Here is a 20,955-nt window from a genome sequence, read left to right as displayed (position 1 = left end):
AATTATGACTTAAGTCGATTCTGACCCCTGGCAAGCATTAATACTGTTTCTCCAGAACATCCTGTTATCTGTATGGGTCTTCAGGCTAATGACTCATTTATTATTCCTTAAATTGTATCCATATTCATTTAGTTGCTGTCCTTTCTAATTATAAAAATCATAAATCTTATTGTAATCATAATAATTAAAGCTCAACGACAAATGCAAAAACTGCAGAGCTATGTGATTATTTTTTTTTTTTTCTTCAAAATCAATGCCATATTTTCTTTTCACTGTGAATGTGTATGATGTCTTACACAGCACAGATTATACACATGGGCATTGGACACAAACCACATTAGACCAAAAGTATTTGGACACCTGACCATTAGCATTTTGGAGATCTCACTATTAAACCATGAACATTAATATACTGTAGAGTTATACCTAGATAATATACACCGAGAAAGTATACTTTAAAATGTCTTTGTGAACATGTTGCTGATAACCTTTATCTATTTCTATTTCAGGAGCCAATCACCGGTCAGCGCAGGTGCTGCTCTTGTTGGTAATCCCCGGTCATGTGATCTTCCTGTACACCATTCATCTGATGAAGAGTGGCCACACCACACTGACACCAATCTTCATGACTGTTTATTTGGCTACAGCGCTACTACAGGTCAGTCGCTGTATATGAGACAGTACCTAACTTCATCTAAACTCATTCACAGCTTACATTTAAAGTGTGATTATATACACTCACCATCCAGTTTATTCTATTGACCTTTCCTGAATGTATTTTCTTCGGCCATTGTATAACCTACACCTATCATATAGAAGCATTTTGTGGGTATACATTTACTAATTGTAGCCCATCTGTTGCTCTGTACATTTTGTCACTTCCACGTCCTCATTCATAAATGATAAAGGAGTATTTCTTAACCCAGTGGCAGCTCATTATATTGCAAATCTTATTGAAAATTGCAAACCTAATAGAAAATTAAAATAATTTTCATTAATAGTGTTATTAAAAGCCCAAGCATAATGTTGCTAATTATTGTATATTACCCAGATGTCTGGGGAAAAATCTGATTTCACAGCCCTATAATGGATTGTATTAATAACCATCTGGAAATGCAAGCAAATTGAACTGCAGTTCAGACATACAAATCTGATATGGTCACTTATAATTTATAATCAGGGTGCTCAGTAGCATAGTGCAGCGGTTCCCAACCTTTTTTGCACCACAGACCGGTTTCATATAATAAAATTTCTATATGATTAAAAAAATTAATTATTCTTTCTGTGCGGCCTGGTAATAATTGACCCACGGACCAGTACCGGTCTGTGGCCCAGTGGTTGGGGACCACTGGCATAGTGGTAAAACATTCTAGCCCACCAGTGCTGAGTGCTCAGTTTTGCTATCAGCCTGCCAGGTGGCTACACAGACACATGATTGGCTGTGTGTCTGGTGCAATTACAGCCTCTGCTGGCCGGTTAAGGTGCCTGCACTGTGGGTGGGAGACCCCGTTTCTAGCAGGTGAAAAGAAGCGATTGTTGGCTGTGCTTAAAGAGTATGCATGACAGCCTCGTCCCTCCTCGACTGGGTGTGGGGTGGCAATTTATTTAATATGTAAATAAATATTAATAAATAAAATAATATTGAATGAGTGCTGGGCATTTTTAAAGGATTTAGATAAGTGAAATCCTTCACGGATATATTCCAAGCATGCTTTTTCAAACTCACACATTCCATACCCGTATTAGTTTTGTTGAGTAAATGTTTGCATTTATCTGTTTGACTGTGTGTTTATGTATGTGTGTGTACATAAGCTTTAAAAAGTTTTCTATTTCGCTCATAATCGAGGTCAATTTAGCCTTCTGTGGTTGTACAAGCATGAGTGGCTGCATTCATGTGAGGGTACGCATTAGCATGCTGAGAGCATGTGGAATGTGGAGCATTTGTGATCTCTGTTTATTCTACTTATTACGTGTCAAACCAGAAGTTTTAACATGAATTGAAGCTGTGCTATAAATAGGCACGAGCCCGCTGAACCCCATTGCATAGCAAACGTCCTGAGCACGGATTTCTACAGACCTCAGCTATAAAGTTTCCAGTGAATATGTCTGCCTATGGAATTAGAGTAAAGGAAATAGCAGGCCCTAGATTAGACAGCTATTCATTTGTTTTCCATTTTTACTCACTGCTTCACTCAGGGTCATAGGGGGTATAATGCCATCGGATAAGACTTGTCATTAGGTAGGATTACAGCCTTGATAAGCTTACTCATTGCAGTGATCTTTTAGCTCATTCATAACTTGGAGGCAATTTAGAGCAGCCCACTCCTTCATCTTTTAGAGGTGGGAGATAAATAATAAATAAAGTACTTGGACATGAGAAAAATGTTAGGACTCTTTACAAGCTGTTATCACATGCTGCCAGCCTGGCTAATTTGTATTAGGATTTTTTTATTTTTTTATTTTGTTACAGTCCTTTTTGGGAAGCAGAATGTTTGTGCAAGTCCTGGTAGCAAATCTTTGGTGCATTTAAAAAGTGTATCCTAGGCTTTATTAACTTGACACTTGGCTTTTGGTCTGTAGATAAATTCCTTCACATAGTATCTGGTAAAGAAGGGAATTAAACACAAATTTACAGCATTTGCTCTTCCTCCTTCAGCCCCACGTTCACCATAGATCATTTGTCTCCATTTTGCCCTGTCCTGAGCATCCTCCTCTGTCACCCCAACCACCTGGATGTCCTCCCTCACTGATTCCATAAACCTCCTTTGGTCTTCCTCTCTTTCTCGTGCCTGGCAGTTCCATCCTCAGCACCCTTTTCCAATAGAACTTATATCCCTCCTTTGCACATGCCCAAACTATCTCAATCTCTCCTCCCTATTTTTTTCTCTCCAAAACATCCTACCTTGTCTACCTCTCTAATAACTTTCCTCTAATAAAGTTCCTAATCTTGTCCAACTTCGTCACTCCCAAGAAGAATCTCAGCATCTCTGCCACCTCCAGCTCCTCCTCCTGACTTTTAGTCAGTGCCACTGCCTCTAAGCCATATATCATACACCGATCAGCCATAACATTAAACCACCTCCTTGTTTCTATGTACATTGTCCATTTTATCAGCTCTTTGTAGTTCTACAATTACTGACTGTAGTCCATCTGTTTCTCTGCCTGCTTCGTTATCCCCTTTTCATGCTGTTCTTCAATGGTCAGAACTCCCCCAGGACCACTACAGAGCAGGTATTATTTGGGTGGTGGATCATTCTAAGCACTGCAGTGACACTGACATGGTGTTGGTGTGTTAGTGTGTGTTGTGCTGGTATGAGTGGATCAGACACAGCAGCGCTGATAGAGTTTTTAAACACCTCACTGTCACTGCTGGACTGAGAATAGTCCACCAACCAAAAATATATCCAGCCATCAGGGCAGCGTCCTGTGACCACTGATGAAGGTCTAGAAGATGACCAACTCGAACAGCAGCAATAGATGAGTGATCGTCTCTGACTTTACATCTACAAGGTGAACCAACTAGGTAGGAGTGTCTAATAGAGTGGACAGTGAGTGGACACGGTATTTAAAAACTCCAGCAGTGCTGCTGTTTCTGATCCACTCATACCAGCACAACACACACTAACACACCACCACCATGTCAGTGTCACTGCAGTGCTGAGAATCATCCACCACCTAAATAATACCTGCTCTGTGGTGGTCCTGTGGGGGTCCTGACCATTGAAGGACAGGGTGAAAGCGGCTAAAAAGGTATGTAAAGAAACAGATGGACTACAGTCAGTAATTGTAGAACTACAAAGTGCTTCTATATGGTAAGTGGAGCTGATAAAATGGACAGTGAGTGTAGAAACAAGGAGGTGGTTTAAAGGCTGATTGGTGTATATGAGAAATATAGAAGGATTTATTAGAGTCTTGTAGACTTACCCTTTCACTCTAGTTGATACCCTTCTATTACAAATCACTCCTGCCACCCTACAACATCTCCTCCATCCTTCACCACTCTACGACTTTCTCCATTACTTTATACACACGACCCCTAGTATTTAACTTCGTCCACTTTAATCTCCTCAGCTCCTTGCAACTTAACCTTTCCGCCACCCTCCCTCTCATTCACACGCATATACTCCTGCTAACTTTCATCCCCCTTATTTCAAATGCATACCTTCATCTCCTTAACCTGCTCCCTACTTTTGCTACAATGTCATCCGCGAACATCATATTCCATGGAGACTCCTGCCTAACCTTATCCGTCAACCTCTCCATGACCACTGCAAACAAAAAAAAGACTTAAAGCTGACCCTTAATGCAGACTCACTTCCACTTTAAAACCTGTTTGTCATTCCTACTGCATATCTCACAGCTGTCACACTGTCCTCATACATACCTTGCACCACCTTCACATACTTGTCTGCCTCTCCCAGTTTTTTCATGGAATACAACAGCTCCTCTCTCTGAACTGTATCAAACTTTCTTTAGGTCTACAAACACACAATTCAGCTCATTTAGGCCTCTAAGCTTCTCCGACATTCTCAAAGCAAACATCTCATCTCTGATTCATGAAACCATATAGCTGCTCTCAAATCCTGATCTTCTCAACTTAGCTTACTCTACTCTTGTCCAGATCTTCATTACTTCACACTTTATGCCTCTATAGTTGCTGCAGCTCCGCACATGACCTTTATTCTTAAAAATGCATTATGTGTCTTTTCCACTCTTCAGGCATCATCTCACATTCCAAGATTTTGTTAAACAATCTAGTTAAAACTTTTCCATGCCTCCACTGGTATGTCATCTGGGCCAACTGCTTTTCAACTCTTCATTTTCTTTATAGCTGCCCTCACTTCTAACTTTCTAATCCAAGGGTTTACCTGGCTTACTTTCTCTACGTCATTCAATCTTCTCTTATTTTCTTCACTTATTATTTCTTTAAAAGCCTTTTCCACTTTATTGGTACACTATCCTTGTTTGTCCTATCCTTCTTAACTCTGTTCCTCTGTCTGGCCAGTCGGACAAGTTCTTTTCACCTTACTATTCACCTTACTATTCATCTTACTTATGGGGACAGAAAAAATGTAAACATAACAAAACACTTGGACTTTCCTTTTACATGTAGGTTTATTCTACAAGTACAATCACAGACAAGCATCTACAGTTTTATGAAAATAAGATGCTCATTTAAAATTTTTTTACTGAAAAACACCAGTATGGAAATCATAAGAAGTTTTGTGTGTTCAGTTTATTTGAGAGAAATCCTGCTGCTCTAATTTTAAACTGTGACATCTGAGGTATTTTTGGGATTTTTTGTGGTGGTGTGCAGGTGTGGCGAGGCTAACACCAATGTTATATTTTAAGCTGCATTGGTTCCCAGAAGTGCTTGGGTGGTGCAACGTCTATTATGCTAGCCCAACACTGCTGAGATCTGCTTTTGAATTTCAATAGTACTATCGGCTGATCGGGTTGTCTTTACAGACCACCCTGTGATGGATTGGTCCGGGTCCTTTCTCTGTGGAGTTTGCATGTTCTCCCCGTGTCTGAGTGGGTTTCCTCTGGAAGCTCCGGTTTCCTCCCACAGTCTAAAGACATGCAGTGAGGTTAATTGGAAATACAAAATTGTCCATGACTGTGTTTGATATTTAACTTGTGAACTGATGAATCTTGTGTATCAAGGAACTACCGTTTCTGTCATGAATGTAACTATTCAGTTTAAAACATGATGTTAAAACCCTAATAAATAAATGGTTCATGTCACATATTTAGTTGTAATGCCACTGCATTCAAAATACCTCTTTTGACTCCTATTATTTTTGTCATCCCTTTTCTGTTTTGTCCCCCTCTTACTAAGGGGTGGTTTCTGTGCTCTAAAAGGCACAATAATGTGGGAATAAGACACAATGAATTTTCAAGCGGCTATGCTAATGGCTAGCATTTGTCAGCCAAAGTCTCCAATTGTTTGTTTCTCTTGTTAAACTCATTAGGTTTCTGAGAAGGTACTGCTGATCTCAGACCTATAACCCTTGACCTTTGCACCACACAAGAAACAAGGCCTGTATGTAGAATTCCACAGGAAACAAGTGGCTTCTAATGGCGTAAAGGAAATTTTGCCGTATAGTTGTTAAGAATTGCATGAGCTTGTGCTGAGCTCCATTAGTGAGCAGAGAGGCCTCAGTGCCTGTTATCTGTAATGAAGAGGACTAGAAGAAAATAAACTGTTTTATCAATGACGTGGAAACTGGTGTGACAGTGCACGTGCAGCACGCTAAAGACTATTGCACTTTTTCAGTGGCTATGCAAATATACCAGTTATGAACAACAGTTATATCAGTTAGTTGTTCACAATCAGTAGCTCTGCATCAGCTTGACCTCACTGGGCAAGAAAACTTACTTCTGGGTTTTTCTAGTAGACACTACCCTCACGTAAAGCAGTCTTTTGTGAAATATTCATTCAATCTGCTGGCTACAGGAGCATGTCTGACTACAGTACAAACACACAAATAATTTGCTCACTTGTAATTTGCAGTCCAGACACCTTGTCTGAAAATTTCATTTCAGGACGTAATACGATTTGCCCTGCAATTTAAACAAAAATACAAGTGTGTTCAGTGTTTGACTTCATAAGATTTTTCAAAAGTAGTTACAGTTCTAGCAATATAAAGCAAATACACCGATCAGCCATAAAATTAAAACTGCCTCCTTGTTTCTACTCTCACTGTTCATTTTATCAGCTCCACTTACCATATAGGATCACATTGAAGTTCTACAATTACTGACCTAGGACCACCACAGAGCAGGTATTATTTGGGTGGTGGGTCATTTTCAGCACTGCAGTGAAACTGACATGGTGGTGGTGTGTTAGTGTGTGTTGTGCTGGTATGAGTGGATAAGACACAGCAATGCCGATGGAGTTTTTTAAACACCTCACTGTCACTGCTGGACTGAGAATAGTCCACCAACCAAAAATATATCCAGACAACAGCGCCCCGTGGGCAGCGTCCTGTGACCACTGATGAAGGACTAGAAGATGACCAACTCAAACAGCAGCAATAGATGAGCGATCGTCTCTGACTTTACATCTACAAGGTGGACCAACTAGATAGGAGTGTCTAATAGAGTGGACAGTGAGTGGACACGGTATTTAAAAACTCCAGTAGTGCTGCTGTTTCTGATTCACTTATACCAGCACAACACACACTAACACACCACCACCATGTCGGTGTCACTGCAGTGCTGAGAATGATCCACCACCTAAATAATACCTGTTCTGTAGTGGTCCTGTGGGGGTCCTGAGCATTAAAGAACAGGGTAAAAGCAGGCTAAAAACGTATGCAGAGAAACAGCTGGACTACAGTCAGTAATTGTAGAACTACAAAGTGCTCCTATATGGTAAGTAGAGCTGATAAAATGGACAGTGATTTTAAAAACAAGGAGGTGGTTTTAAGGTTATGGCTGATCGGTGTATGTTTTACTTATTGTGATTCTTCACTAAAACGTCTAGGATTGTAATTTAATACTGATTTTTTTTTAGTTTTGGCTGCTCCAGTATTTAGAAGTTGCCTTATGCTTAGTTCATACTACCCAATTTTTGCCCTGATTTTCGCTCGCCGACTGGTCATTGATAGATATGGCAGCTCGGAAGCGTTCGCTCTGGGCTCAAAACGCGGCTCTCGGTCACTATGTGTGAACTGCTCAACAACTTGGACTCAGGAAAAATATCTAGCATGTTAAATATCTGGACCAGTCTGCGACTAGAAACCCTGTAGTGTGAAAGCCATTGTGCAGGTAGCGAGTGGCAGCAAGTGCAGTGTCGAACTACAGCCAATGAGAATGCCAGATACGGGTGAGGGGAAACTTGGGGGAGGAATGTAAAAACGTGGGACAGGGGCATAATATAGTTTATATCAGAATACATCAGCACACACACAAGCTTTACAGTATTTGTGATTTTATCGTCCACGCTGAACCATAATACCCACACTGCATTGCAAAAATATTTATTAACCTCCAACTCACTACAGAACAGACAATACCTGCTGGTTGCTTAGCCTAATCCACTTGGATTCATTTATTTTTCCTCCTTGCTTTTGCGCTGCACATCAGCGCACAAACAACTTTGATCACTCGCTTATTGTTGACGTGCATTTTTGGACATGGTATCATTACACCCCTCATCACTTCTCGCGTGTGTTTTTGTGACAAAACGTAGTTTGGGACACCAGGCAGACTCATCTGCGATTCCTGCGACATTTGTTTTATCCAGCCAAACATTGAATTTAAAGCCCTGCACACTAATATGGAGTGAATATGCTGCTGCTAGGACATTTTTCTGGTGGACTTTGTACTAGTTTCTCTACAATTTTTTTGGTCGTGTCAGTTCATCCACAAAAGCATTAATTAGGTCTAGCGCTGGTGTTGGGTGATGCATCTTGTTTGCAGTTGGCATTTCAATTCATGCCACAGGTATTATATAGGGCTGTGGTCAGGCTCTTTGCAGGCAAGTAAAGATTATTTACATTTTTTTTTTTGTTTCAGCAAGTTGATGCCATGTGCATGTTGTTGAATGAACCAAATTTCTCTAGTTTGTCATTTCATGCTGTAGCTTGCTGTAGGTGGGACAGTGGTAGCCGGCTGTTGTTTCTTTACAGTCCAAATGCTTTGTGCTTTACACCGAGGTTTCCACTACCCTGCAGAGTTCTGTGCTTTCCTTGCTTCTAACTCATCTGATTGGGTGGCATGGTGGTTCGGTGAGTAGCACTATCGCCTCACAGCAAGAAGGTCCCAGGTGGATCGGTCCGGTTCCTTTCTGTGTGGAGTTTGCATGCTCTTCCCGTGTCTGCGTGGGTTTCCTCCTGGAGCTCCTGTTTCCTCCTACAGTCCAAAGACATGCAAGTGAGGTGAACTGGAGATACTAAATTGTCCACGACTGTGTTTGACATTAAAGACTTGGGGGTGGCACGGTGGCTAAGTGGGTAGCACTGTCGCCTCACAGCAAGAAGGTCCTGGGTTCGATTTCCAGGTGGAGCGGTCCAGGTCCTTTCTGTGTGGAGTTTGCATGTTCTTCCCGTGTCTGCGTGGGTTCCCTGCGAGAGCTCCAGTTTCCTCCCACAGTCCAAAGACATTCAAGTGAGGTGAATTGGAGATGCTGAATTGTCCATGATTGTGTTTGACATTAAAGACTTGAACTGAATCTTGTGTAACGATTAACTACCTGTTCTGTCATGAATGTTAAAATCCTAATAAATAAATAAACTCACCTGGTTTATCTCATTAAAGTAAATACTTTTACCCTGTATACATTTTATCTCTTGTGTGAGCTTGTAAGACTTAGTGCTGAGCTGTTATTACCTCCAGTCACTTCCATGTCACAAAAGCTGTATTTACAGTTGAGCAGATCAGAGATTTGACAGCCTGATTTTCCTGGGATCCTATGATAGTGTTGCATGGGGAATATGTCACAGCAAAGAGCTGATTGTTTGTCTAAGAAGATCTGTCAGTAAAGTGTGTGGCTTAAACAGCCAACTCTACTTATTAGAAAGGGTGTCTACATACCTTTGGGCATGGAGTGTGTGTGTGAATTCTTTCTGACTGGCCTTCCTGTCCTCCCTTGCTGCGGAAAATGTGTGTCTTTGCTTAGTGGAAACTAAACCCCTAATCTTGTTAGTTTACCAAAATTTGCGTATATTAGCATACCATCCTTCTTCAGTTCTGGAGTCTCAGTGGGTTTTCCTTTGCTTTTTGTATTGAGTTGGTGCAAAACTACTTTAGAGTTAAAGTAGGCCGGCCAAACCTAAAAAATGCAAATATAGATGTATTTTTTTCAATGCACCAGAAATAGCTTTGTGAGGTGGAATACTGCAGGAAGTGAAGGACCCGGTGCAGTTTTGTAGGATTTGGGACTGGGAGATGTCTCTTCCACTTTGTCATGTAGTCACCGATTTAAAAACGTATCCCATCATAATCAGAATCCTTATATTATATCCTTATATGGGACAGTGGGTAGAGCTATCAACTGAAAGGTTGAGAGTTCGAACCCCAGCTCTGCCATGCAGCCACTGTTGGGCCCTTGAGCAAGGCCCTAAACCCTCTCTGCTCCAGGGGTGCTGTATGATGGCTGATCCTGTGCTCTGACCCCAGCTTCCGAACAAAAAAGAAATTCGTTGTACTGTACATGTGTATACACTGATCAGCCATAAAATTAAAACCACCTCCTTGTTTCTACACTCACTGTCCATTTTATCAGCTCCACTTACCATATAGGAACACTTTGTAGTTCTACAATTACTGACTGTAGCCATCTATTTCTCTGTATTCTTTGTTAGCCCCCTTTCAAGCTGTTCTTCAATGGCCAGGACTCTCCCAGGACCACTACAGAGCAGATATTATTTGGGTGGTGGATCATTCTCAGCACTGCAGTGACACTGACATGATGGTGGTGTGTTAGTGTGTGTTGTGCTGGTATGAGTGGATAAGATACAGCAGCGCTGATGGAGTTTTTAAACACCTCACTGTCACTGCTGGACTGAGAATAGTCCACCAACCAAACATATCCAGCCAACAGCGCCCTGTGAGCGTCCTGTGACCACTGATGAAGGGCTAGAAGATTACCAACAGATGAGCGATCGTCTCTGACTTTACATCTACAAGGTGGACCAACTAGGTAGGAGTGTCTAATAGAGTGGACAGTGAGTGGACACGGTGTGTCCGATCCACTCATACCAGCACAACACACACTAACACACCACCACCATGTCATTGTCACTGCAGAGCTGAGAATGATCCACCACCTAAATAATACCTACTCTGTGGTGGTCCTGTGGGGGTCCTGACCATTAAAGAACAGGATGAAAGCAGGTTAAAAAAGTATGCAGAGAAACAGATGGACTACAGTCAGTAATTGTAGAACTACAAAGTGCTTCTATATGGTAAGTGGAGCTGATAAAATGGACAGTGAGGGTAGAAACAAGGAGGTGGTTTTAATGTTATGGCTGATCAGTGTATGTATGTATGGCAAATTAAGGCATTCTATTCATTCTATTCTATATTGGCACAATCAATTGCCCAAGCGATGGCTACCAGTTTATCCCTTCTTGAACCAAAAGGATTCAAAGCTCATTGGTGTGTAAATGTCATTTTAACTCACTCTGTCCACTTCTGGATGGAGTATAATGGATATTAAATTAATTCAATTGCCCCACTTAGCCCAAACACTGATTAGCCTACCACAGTGCGCAGCTTCCCAGAGCATTCCACACCAACCTGTCACTCTGATTAATGCTCTGCCTTCATTTTTATTTTCCCTAAATGAAATTCATTCACGCGCTGGCACACATTTGAATTCGGGAAAGTTAAGCGAGTTACCTGAAATTACTACTGTGCATTGCAGGCCCAAAACAAGATGCAAACTCGATTACAAATGCTTTGAGAGATGATGTACGATTTAAAAATGCATTGAAATAATAGTTACTTGCAGGAACAGATGGCAACTTTTTAGTATAAAAGTTGGCCATGTGTGTTTATGTTGGGACTGCTGGTTCATTAGCATGATTAGATAAAACATTTTGCTCTTTTTTCTTCCAATTTAGTCCTATGCAACTCCTCTACTGCTGCAGACCCCTACTCTGACCATGGAGGGGCATACACTGATCAGCCAGAACATTAAAACCACCTCCTTGTTTTTATACTCACAACTATTTTATCAGCGCCACTTACCATATAAAAGCACTTTGAAGTTCTACAATTACTGACTGTAGTTCATCTAGTTCTCTACATACCTTTTTAGCCTGCTTTCACCCTGTTCTTCAATGGTCAGGACCCCCACAGGACCACCACAGAGCAGGTATTATTTAGGTGGTGGATGATTCTCAGCACTTCAGTGACAATGACATGCTGGTGGTGTGTTAGTGTGTGTTGTGCTGGTATGAGTGGATCAGACACAGCAGCACTGCTGGAGTTTTTAAATACCGTGTCCACTCTATTAGACACTCCTACCTAGTTGGTTCACCTTATGGATGTAAAGTCAGAGCTGATCGCTCATCTATTGCTGCTGTTTGAGTTGGTCATCTTCTAGACCTTCATCATTGGTCACAGGACGAATGTTGGCTGGATATATTTTTGATTGGTAGACTATTCTCAGTCCAGCAGTGACAGTGATGTGTTTAAAAACTCCAGCAGCGCTGCTGTGTCTTATCCACTCATACCAGCACAACACACACTAACACACCACCAGCATGTCAGTGTGACTGCAGTGCTGAGAATCGTCCACCACCCAAATAATACCTACTCTGTAGTGGTCCTCTGGGGGTCCTGACCATTGAAGAACAGGGTGAAAGGGGACTAACAAGCATGCAGAGAAACAGATGGACTACAGTCAGTAATTGTAGAACTACAAAGTGCTTCTATATGGTAAGTGGAGCTGATAAAATGGACAATGTGTGTAGAAACAAGGAGGTGGTTTTAATGTTATGGCTGATCGTTGTACCTAACACACTTTCTCTGACATGTTTGTAGTATCCATCCGCCTCTTTTCACCTGCACAAGGTGGGTTCACACAGGATCACTATCTTGGACAGAGAGACATGCACTGCTCTACATTACTCCTGCAGGCGCCATTAGGAATCCCTCAGACACAGCCAATCACGTCCATGTAGGTGCCCAGCCGGCCAATAACAGAGCTGAGATTTAAACCTGAGAGCTTGAGATATCAGTAAAAATGGGCTTGCATGTTAGACTGCTGTACTTTGTTTTTGTCTTTGTGCAGAGATACTGGACATCAAACAATGAGTTTCTTTAACTTGCAAGCTTTTTTAGCAAGGTCACACACATTTACTTCCCCACACACACACACACACACACACATTTGGCAAACAGGCCTAAATAATGGAATACTACAAGGTCATCTAGATGTTAATGCATAATGACAGCGAGCCAGCTCGTGTTAATTACAAATTAGCGTCTGTGTCCCTCTTGTAGCAGCATCCCAAAAGCATGTGTCCAGGGAGCAACCAGTCAAGTAGAATCACTTAACAAGGGCTCATCCTGATTTGACTTTTGCTGCTTTTCTGTTGTTTGCATGCCCTCAGAATTTAAGTAGATGTGGCTTTAACACTAGTCTTAGGAAACCAGACGTAATTTTGTAGCTAAAATGCCTGACTGGAGGACCATGTGGAAGAATTTGCATGATCTTGAAGCCAAGTGCTGCTAACTCAGAAATGTTTTTTGTCTATAGTTACAGCCTTGTGGATGCCCAGTAGTATGGACTTACACAAGCCAGGCTAATTAAACAGTCTGTTGTCTGAAGATGTTACTATATTACTTTTTGGCTTTTTAGGAAGATAATTGTGTAAATGAAGGCTCTGATATCAAGATCCTGCTCTGACATTCTACAGAACTTGTTTGTAACCATGCCTAAAGCAGATTTATTACCAACTGAATGCTGGAGACTTTTACATTTACATTTACATTTTCGGCATTTAGCAGATCCAGAGCGACTTACAAAAGTGCTTCCATAGTAAACATTACCTTACTCTAGTTTAAGTGGACAACAGTCCAAGAATACAAATCTGCTGAAACCCTGTTAGAACCAAAAGTGTTTTTTTAATGCAAGAAATGAATAAGAGCATTAGTAAGTGCATGTCAACTTAAGTGCTTAGTAAAGAGGTGGGTTTTTTACGGCCTTTTGAAGACAGTGAGAGACTCAGATGTTTGGACAAAGGAAGCTTGTTCCACTTGGGTGCAAGTACAGAGAAGAGACTTGATGCTTGTCTTACCCAAGTTCTAGGTGGAGGATCAAGGCATCGATACTAGTGGCTCAGAGGTTGCGTTGTACAGAGCGGGGTTTTATTAGACCATGAAGGTAGCTTGGGGCTGGTCCATTTTTGGCTTTGTAGGTGAGCATCAGTGTTTTATACTGAATGCATGCAGCTACAGGAAGCCAGTGAAGAGAATGCAGCAGTGGGGTGATGTGGCAGTGTTTAGGTTGGTTGAAAACCAGGTAAGCAGCTGCATTTTGGATGACTTGCAAGAATTATAAAACTTTTGCTGGTTTTATAAATGAATAAACATCTTATGAATTAAAATGTCACTTATTTCTACTTGTGGCTAAAGGGCAGTAGTAGCTGAGTAGTTAAGGTAAAGGATTAATAGTTAAAAGGCTACTGGTTCAAGCCCCACATCTGTCAGGTTGCCACTGTTGGGCCCTTAAGCAAGACCCTTAACCCTCAGTTGCTTGCAATGTATATGGTCACAAGTCACTTTGGATAAAAGCATCTGCTAAATGCTGACAATGTAAATAACTTACATGCACTGACCTAATTTATTTACCAAAGTGTCCTTTTAATAAATAAATGTCCTTTTAGTAGAGAATCTTTAAGCACTACTGTAATGTGCTTCTGCTGTTACTGGATGGCAGGAGGGCATAAAGTTATTTACAAAATTGCATATTTACAGTGCTTTAAAACCCCTATTTCTGCTATTTTGTCACATTTAAATAACAATAATAAAAATAATACAGTATACTTACATAGGCACGATTGCCAAACTCATGTTGGTTGGTGGGGTAGTAAGTAATCCAGCAGAGGAATGCCTGAGAGTGCAAGTTGGTCAGTAGTTGATTATAGTAAATCAAACAAGTAAAAAGAAGCACGCTTTGTAAGTGAAGAGAAGACTTTTGAATTGTATGTCATATTTCACAGGGAGCCATTGGAAATATTGTGATATATTGAGGGGGTGCGGGTGAGAAGGCAAGCAGCAGAGTACCATCTGTTTATGTGAGAGGAGTTGGTATCAGCAAGTAAGGAGTTACAATAGTCCACGATGAGTGCATGGATAAGGGTTTCTGCAGCAGACTGAGAGAAAGATGGTCGGATTTTTGCAGTTTTATGAAGGTGAAAAAAAGAGGTTTTGTGCACTAAATGAGTTTATTTGGTGCCTAATAGAGTGAGTGCTGTTTTATTATAATTTAACATGAGGGAGTTGTGCTTTATCTCAGAATTAATTTCTGTTAAGCAGTTTTTAGGTGAGTTGAGTGGGTTGCTTCAGTGCTAAGGTAGATTTAAGCTATGTATTATGTGACCAAGAGGAAGCATGTACGCAAAAGGCAAAAGAGGACCAAGGACTGAGCCTTGAGGAACCCCCTGAGTAACAACATAATTTGACAAAGTTAAGAGAAGAAATATGGCCCCCCCAAGGGTAACAAACTACTTTCTCTTACAGTGGTGTTAAAAAAAATAGCAGTCCAACACCATTAACCTGATAAATCACTGTTTTTAGTAGAAGTGATATTTCTGCATAGCAAAAAATTTACTTGAAAGTGTAGTAGAGTAATGAAAACAAAACAAACCCAACAATTAGGACATGCATGCCGCTCATTATGAGTAATCGAAGCATTGATTGAAAGGGGGTTGTTCAAAATAATAGCAGTGAGGAGTTCAATTGGTGAAGTCATTCATTCTGCAGAAGAACGGGTGTCAATTTTGGCCCTTATTTAAGGTAGGAGGGTGACAAATGTTGCACAGGTTGGTCATAGCGCGTTTCCTTCTGAAATACTGGGTAAAATGGGTTGTTCCAGGCATTGTTCTGATAAACAGAGTACTTTGATTAAAAAGTTGATTGTAGAGGGGAAAAAACATACAGAAAAGTGCAGCAAATGATCTCAAATGTCTTGAAGTGACAACTAAAATCTGAAAGATGCGGAAGGAAGTGTGGAACTACTGTTCAAAAGGATCGAAGAATAGCCAGAATGGCAAAGGTTCAGCCAGTGATCACCTCCAGAAAGATCAAGGAACATCTGAAGTTCCCAGTGAGTACAGAAGATGATTAAGTGAAGCCAATTTACCAGCAAGAACTCCTTGCAAAGTCCCGTTGTTAAGAAAAAGACGTGTCCTGAATGGGTTCAAATCTGCCAAGGAACACATTGACTGGTCCAAAGAGAAATGGCTGAACATTTTGTGGACTGGTGAAAGCAAAATTGTTCTTTTTGGGTCTAGTGGCCGTAGACAGTATGTCAGACGACCCTCAAGCACTGAATTCAAGCCCAAGTTCACTGTGAAGACAGTAAAGCATGGTGGTACAAAATGATGATATGGGGACGTTTATCATACCATGGTGTTACGCCTAGTTATCACATACGAGGGATCATGGATCAGTTGAAATATATCAGAATACTTGAGGAGATCATGTTGCCCTATGTCGAAGAAGAAATGTCCTTAAAATGGGTGTTTCAACATGACAATGACCCAAAACATCTTGGTTACAGACAAACAAGATTGAGGTAATAGAGTGACCAGCACAATCCCCTGACTTCAATCCCATAGAGAACTTGTGGGCTGATATCTGAAACATGTTTTTTTGAGGCAAAACCCAAAAATGCAGAAGAACTGTGGAACGTAGTCTGATCATCCTGGACTGGAACACAGATCTTAGAAACAATTGTTATATTAAATATTAGTTCAGTAATTTAAAGTAAAGTGAAACCTCAAACATTTTTTCATGTTATAGATAATTTTTTTTGTAGTTTTTAAAGAAAAATGCTGGCACTGCTATTTTTTTGAACAACCTAATATTCATTTTTCTTAATTTTCTGTAAAGGATGAATGCAAACTGGCTAAATTTTAGTTATGTTTTGATTTAGAATTGAAAGTGTAGTATTTTCAGTGCATTTGCATTTATGGAAATTAAAGTTATTATAATGATTTTGTGCTTTATTCGTTTTTTTTAAATCACTGCTATTTTTTTGAACACTACTGTAGATGTGATATGAACCAGTCCATGGCCTTGCCCCTGATGCCCAGATCATGCAGCCTTAATGGGAGGATTAACTGGCTCACTGTGTCAAAGGCTGCATTCAAGTCAAGTAGCAGAAGTATGCTAAGATTGCCAGCACCCGCAGACTAAAGGGGGTCATTGCTGATTTTTATCAAGGCCGTTTCTGTTCTACAGAAGGGACGGAATCAGGACTGGAACTGTTTGAAAGGCTGTTAGCAGGTAGTTAGCATGGGAGTTGGCTAGCTATTGTTCAAATACTTTGGACAGGAATGAACCTTTGAACAGGTTGAAGATGGCACAGTAATTATTCAGATTTATTGAATCCTAACATGGTTTATTGAGTATGGGCATGAAAGCAGCAGTCTTGTTTAGAGAGCGCGTACCTGTCCACGAAGAAGAGATTTATTGTCAAGAATTGTGGGATGGGGCACTTTGGCATGCCATGATGTTTGCAGCATATAGCATCAGACTATAAAGAAACTGGGACAGCTATCGGCAATGCCAAGGCAGTTATTATTTGCGTTATTTAGTAGGAGAGGCCATACACAGGATAAACCAATAGATGTAGAAAAAAGTTACTTAGCATGTCATCATCACACAGAGCAGTGAACGCAGCCACACACAGCTGTGAAGAAGAGCAGAGTAGCAGCTGAAGAGCAGAGCAGAGTAGCAGTGGTTAACACCAGCCAGAGATAAAACAGTCCAACAGTGGCAAAAGTAGCTTTTGTAAGGATTTGAAAATCTGAGGCACAATGGCTCGGTGGGTAGCACTGTCACCTCACAGCATTCCGGGTCAATTCTGTTTGGAGTTTGCATGATTAAAGATACAAAATGGTCCATGACTGTGTTTGACATTAAACTTGAACTGATAAATCTTGTGTATCCAGTAACTACCTGTCCTGTCATGAATGTAACCAAAGTGTGTAAAACATGATGTTAAAATCACAAATACAGAGACATGGGGAGAAGTGGCCAGTGATACTCTCTCCCAAAACTCATGTCAGGCAAACAGTAAAAGCTCAAATCCTCAAAATGTGTGGTTCAGATCTTTCACATAATTTTAATACAGTAGTACCTTGAAACTCAACGTCAGTTGGTTATGGGAGTGGCGTTGAGTTTAAAAGGCGCTGAGAATAAGGTATTTTTCCCCATAAGGATGTATAGAAAACCTGTTTATATGTTCCATTTTCCCGTGGAACTGCATATATTTTAGGCTAATGTAAAATAATGGGGTTGTTTTTGACACTTATACACTGAAAATAACACAAATATAATATACAAAAAACTTAAATACAATTGAAAACAGTTAAAATAAATAAAAAATACAATAAAACCTGCTCTTTACCTTAACTTCTTTATTGTTTTCTTATGCTTCTTAATTAGTGGAGAGAACTTATGAGCAGTAATAATTAAGAGAGTTTTAGTGTTTCGATGTCGTTTTTTAATATAATAAGTCACATTAAGCTTTTTTTTTAATAATAAGCGTTTTAGACTCTCAGAAAAGCTGATTCTCACAATTTCCCAGCACCCCGAGCTGTAACACAAGTTTAAAAGTGAACAGTAAGGAAAATCCAGCTAAACACAGATACATGTGGAGCTTTTAGAGTGAATTTGACGGTTATTCCACACAAATGCAGATTCGTCTCATATTCATATGACGTTTTACCACACCGCTCAAGCCGAACAAAGCAGCAGTCGCACACACATTGAGTTTAAGGGTACAAATTTCTTGACGAAGTGTGTTTAGTTTCAAAGATTTTGAGTTTAGGGGACGTTGAGTTACAAGGTACCACTGTAATACATAAAGACAACTCAAGTAAACACAAAATGCAGCAAGTATTGAGTCACATTGGCCATTCCTGGTCTATTCCAGATGCCATAGCTTTCACTGTAGTTCTACATCAATGTGTATTGGCTACCCAGCAACCTGTCAGCAGTTCTTAGTTTGTCTCTGCTTGTACTACTATTCATAGGGGGGGGGGGGGGGGGGTTTGGTCTGTAATGTCTTTTGTCTAATCAGTGTATATGTAAGACAGAGTGGCTTAAATCTCATCAAATTAAATAACTATTATGTGGCTGTGTTTCTTGTTAAAAACTGTGATTGCAGATTGTGATTGCAGCTTGTGCAGTCTAGTGTTGTTTGACATTGCATTTAAAATGATCACGAATCTTAATAATTTAAAATGAATCTTTGCTAAAGGGTATTTTGTCTTTGTACTGGCTCTGACTTGGCTCGCTCTACCGCATTCATCACCAGCTTTTAAAAAGCTGTGTTCTTGTTACGACCCAGCACTTACATTGTTATGTACTTCTTTGTCTTGCAGGTCCTCCTGTTGCTGTGTATAGCAGACTGGATGGTGCACTCTATGTGGAAAAATGGGAAGGACCCGGACAGTTTCTCCATCCCATACCTAACAGCCTTGGGCGACTTCCTGGGAACAGCTCTTTTGGCCCTTAGCTTTCACTTCCTGTTTTTGATTGGGGATCAGGACAGTGACGTCGGTGATTAGAGTCAATATTTTGACCCACATACGTCTGTTAAGTTTCAGCCAAAGCAATGCCGGTTTGCTAGGAGGCTGCTGATCGCATCGGTAAAAGCTGCCCGCTTCATTTGGCTGATTGTTTATAAAAAGATTACTAGTGGACCAATTAGAAGACCACTGGTGGCAAAGCAAATGTGGTATTACTTTGTCAGTCTGAACACTTTATATCTCTTTATAAAGGTTATTTAATATCCTTAAATTAAATAAGTGCATTATTAAATGCAGTATTTTTGCCGTCACTATTCCAGGATTTATCAAGAGTCTGTTTGAAAAGAAGAAAACCTTAAGAGACATTTAAAGCTGAAGAAAAAACTTTCACAAATTTATTCACACATTTAAGCTTATCCTTCCATTGCATTGACCATAGTGCTTTATACTTCCAGCGATTGTTGATTAAAGTCATGATCATTATTATTTTATCATATATTTTGTTGTCTCATACTCCACTCTCGGAGAGATCCTGCACTTTTAAAGCCAAATGGTACATCGTGTGGTCTGTCATGTCAGTCTAACGCTTGTTTCAGTGTTGACACGGTTCATGTATTCTGTTTACATCTATTCAACGTTTAATGAAATAGGATGTGTGTTCCTGAACATTGATAACATGTGGGTCATGCGTCGGCATTCTTCTTTAATCATTTACACCCTGTTCTTGCTGCACAGCTCTATACAGGTGCATATATACTTGTGTTTCTGTTATCTGTGCCGAGGACAAGTTTAAATCAGTTTTTGTGTCTGGCTTTTTTATACTTCAAATAAATGTATTTGTTCATGGGTAATTTGTACTAGTCACTGACTTTTTATATATATTTACATTTACATTTCAGCATTTAGCAGCCGCCTTTATCCAGAGTGACTTACATTACTGTGAGGGTTAAGGACCTTGCTCAATGGCTCAACAGCAGCAACCCGACAATGGCAGGGCTTGAACCAGCGACCTTCTGATTACTAGTCCAGTACCTTAACCACTAGGCTACAACTGCCCCTATATACAGTATTTCCGTATCAACAATGCAGTCTCTTAATGCACTTCTAATATTACTTGTGTACTTCTGTATGATAGTGGGTTTCATTTGTCTTCTTACGTACCAATAATAATTAGCCCAGAACAATAAACATGGTCTTATGCAAGGTTTGGACACCCCTGATTAAAATATGGCATTTTCTGCTAATGTTGTAACATCGGGGAAGAAAACCCATAAGATATTATATGTACCAGAACGTCTCCCAGTATGACAAATTTAGCAAATACACAATAAATGTACATTTTACATTAAAATCTTGAATTTAACCAGAGCAAAAGACTTAATATGGCATTATGGCGATAAGGCCATTTGCCCTTAATAGAGCATGGGTGGAGAAATCAGTTCCCAGCAGACAAGTAGTGCATTAAACACATTAATACATTAAGCAAAAGGGTGTAGATTCATCTCTTTATTGTTAAGGTTGGGTCTTGCAGCCACACTTATTTATATCATTAATCCTGTACAGTTCTTAGTAATATGTTTTGTGCTTTTTGAAGGCAACAGTTTAGTGAAGACCCTTTGCTTTTCCAGCATGACTCTGTCACTGTGCACAAAGCAAGGTCTATAGCAGAGGTCATCAGACTACGGCCTGCTTTCATTTTACCGGTCTCTTTAACTACAGTAGCAATGCA

General features: G+C 40.3%; 1 protein-coding gene across 1 annotated transcript in view; it reads left to right on the top strand.

Annotated features, from left to right (window-relative positions):
- slc41a2b (solute carrier family 41 member 2b) overlaps positions 1-20,077 on the top strand; it is a 70,772-nt gene extending 50,695 nt beyond the window's left edge. Inside the window, exons 10-11 of the mRNA XM_062995052.1 lie at positions 510-658; positions 19,080-20,077. Of these exons, the coding sequence (XP_062851122.1) occupies positions 510-658; positions 19,080-19,265 (335 nt within the window). The 3' untranslated portion in view covers positions 19,266-20,077. The remainder of the gene's footprint in view (positions 1-509; positions 659-19,079) is intronic.
- The last annotated feature ends 878 nt before the right edge of the window (positions 20,078-20,955 follow it).

This window comes from Trichomycterus rosablanca, chromosome 1, assembly GCF_030014385.1.
Source record: "Trichomycterus rosablanca isolate fTriRos1 chromosome 1, fTriRos1.hap1, whole genome shotgun sequence".
In the NCBI taxonomy this organism is placed as follows: domain Eukaryota; kingdom Metazoa; phylum Chordata; class Actinopteri; order Siluriformes; family Trichomycteridae; genus Trichomycterus; species Trichomycterus rosablanca.
The sequence above is the reverse complement of the archived record's forward strand: the minus strand, read 5'-3'. Positions and strand labels throughout refer to the sequence as shown.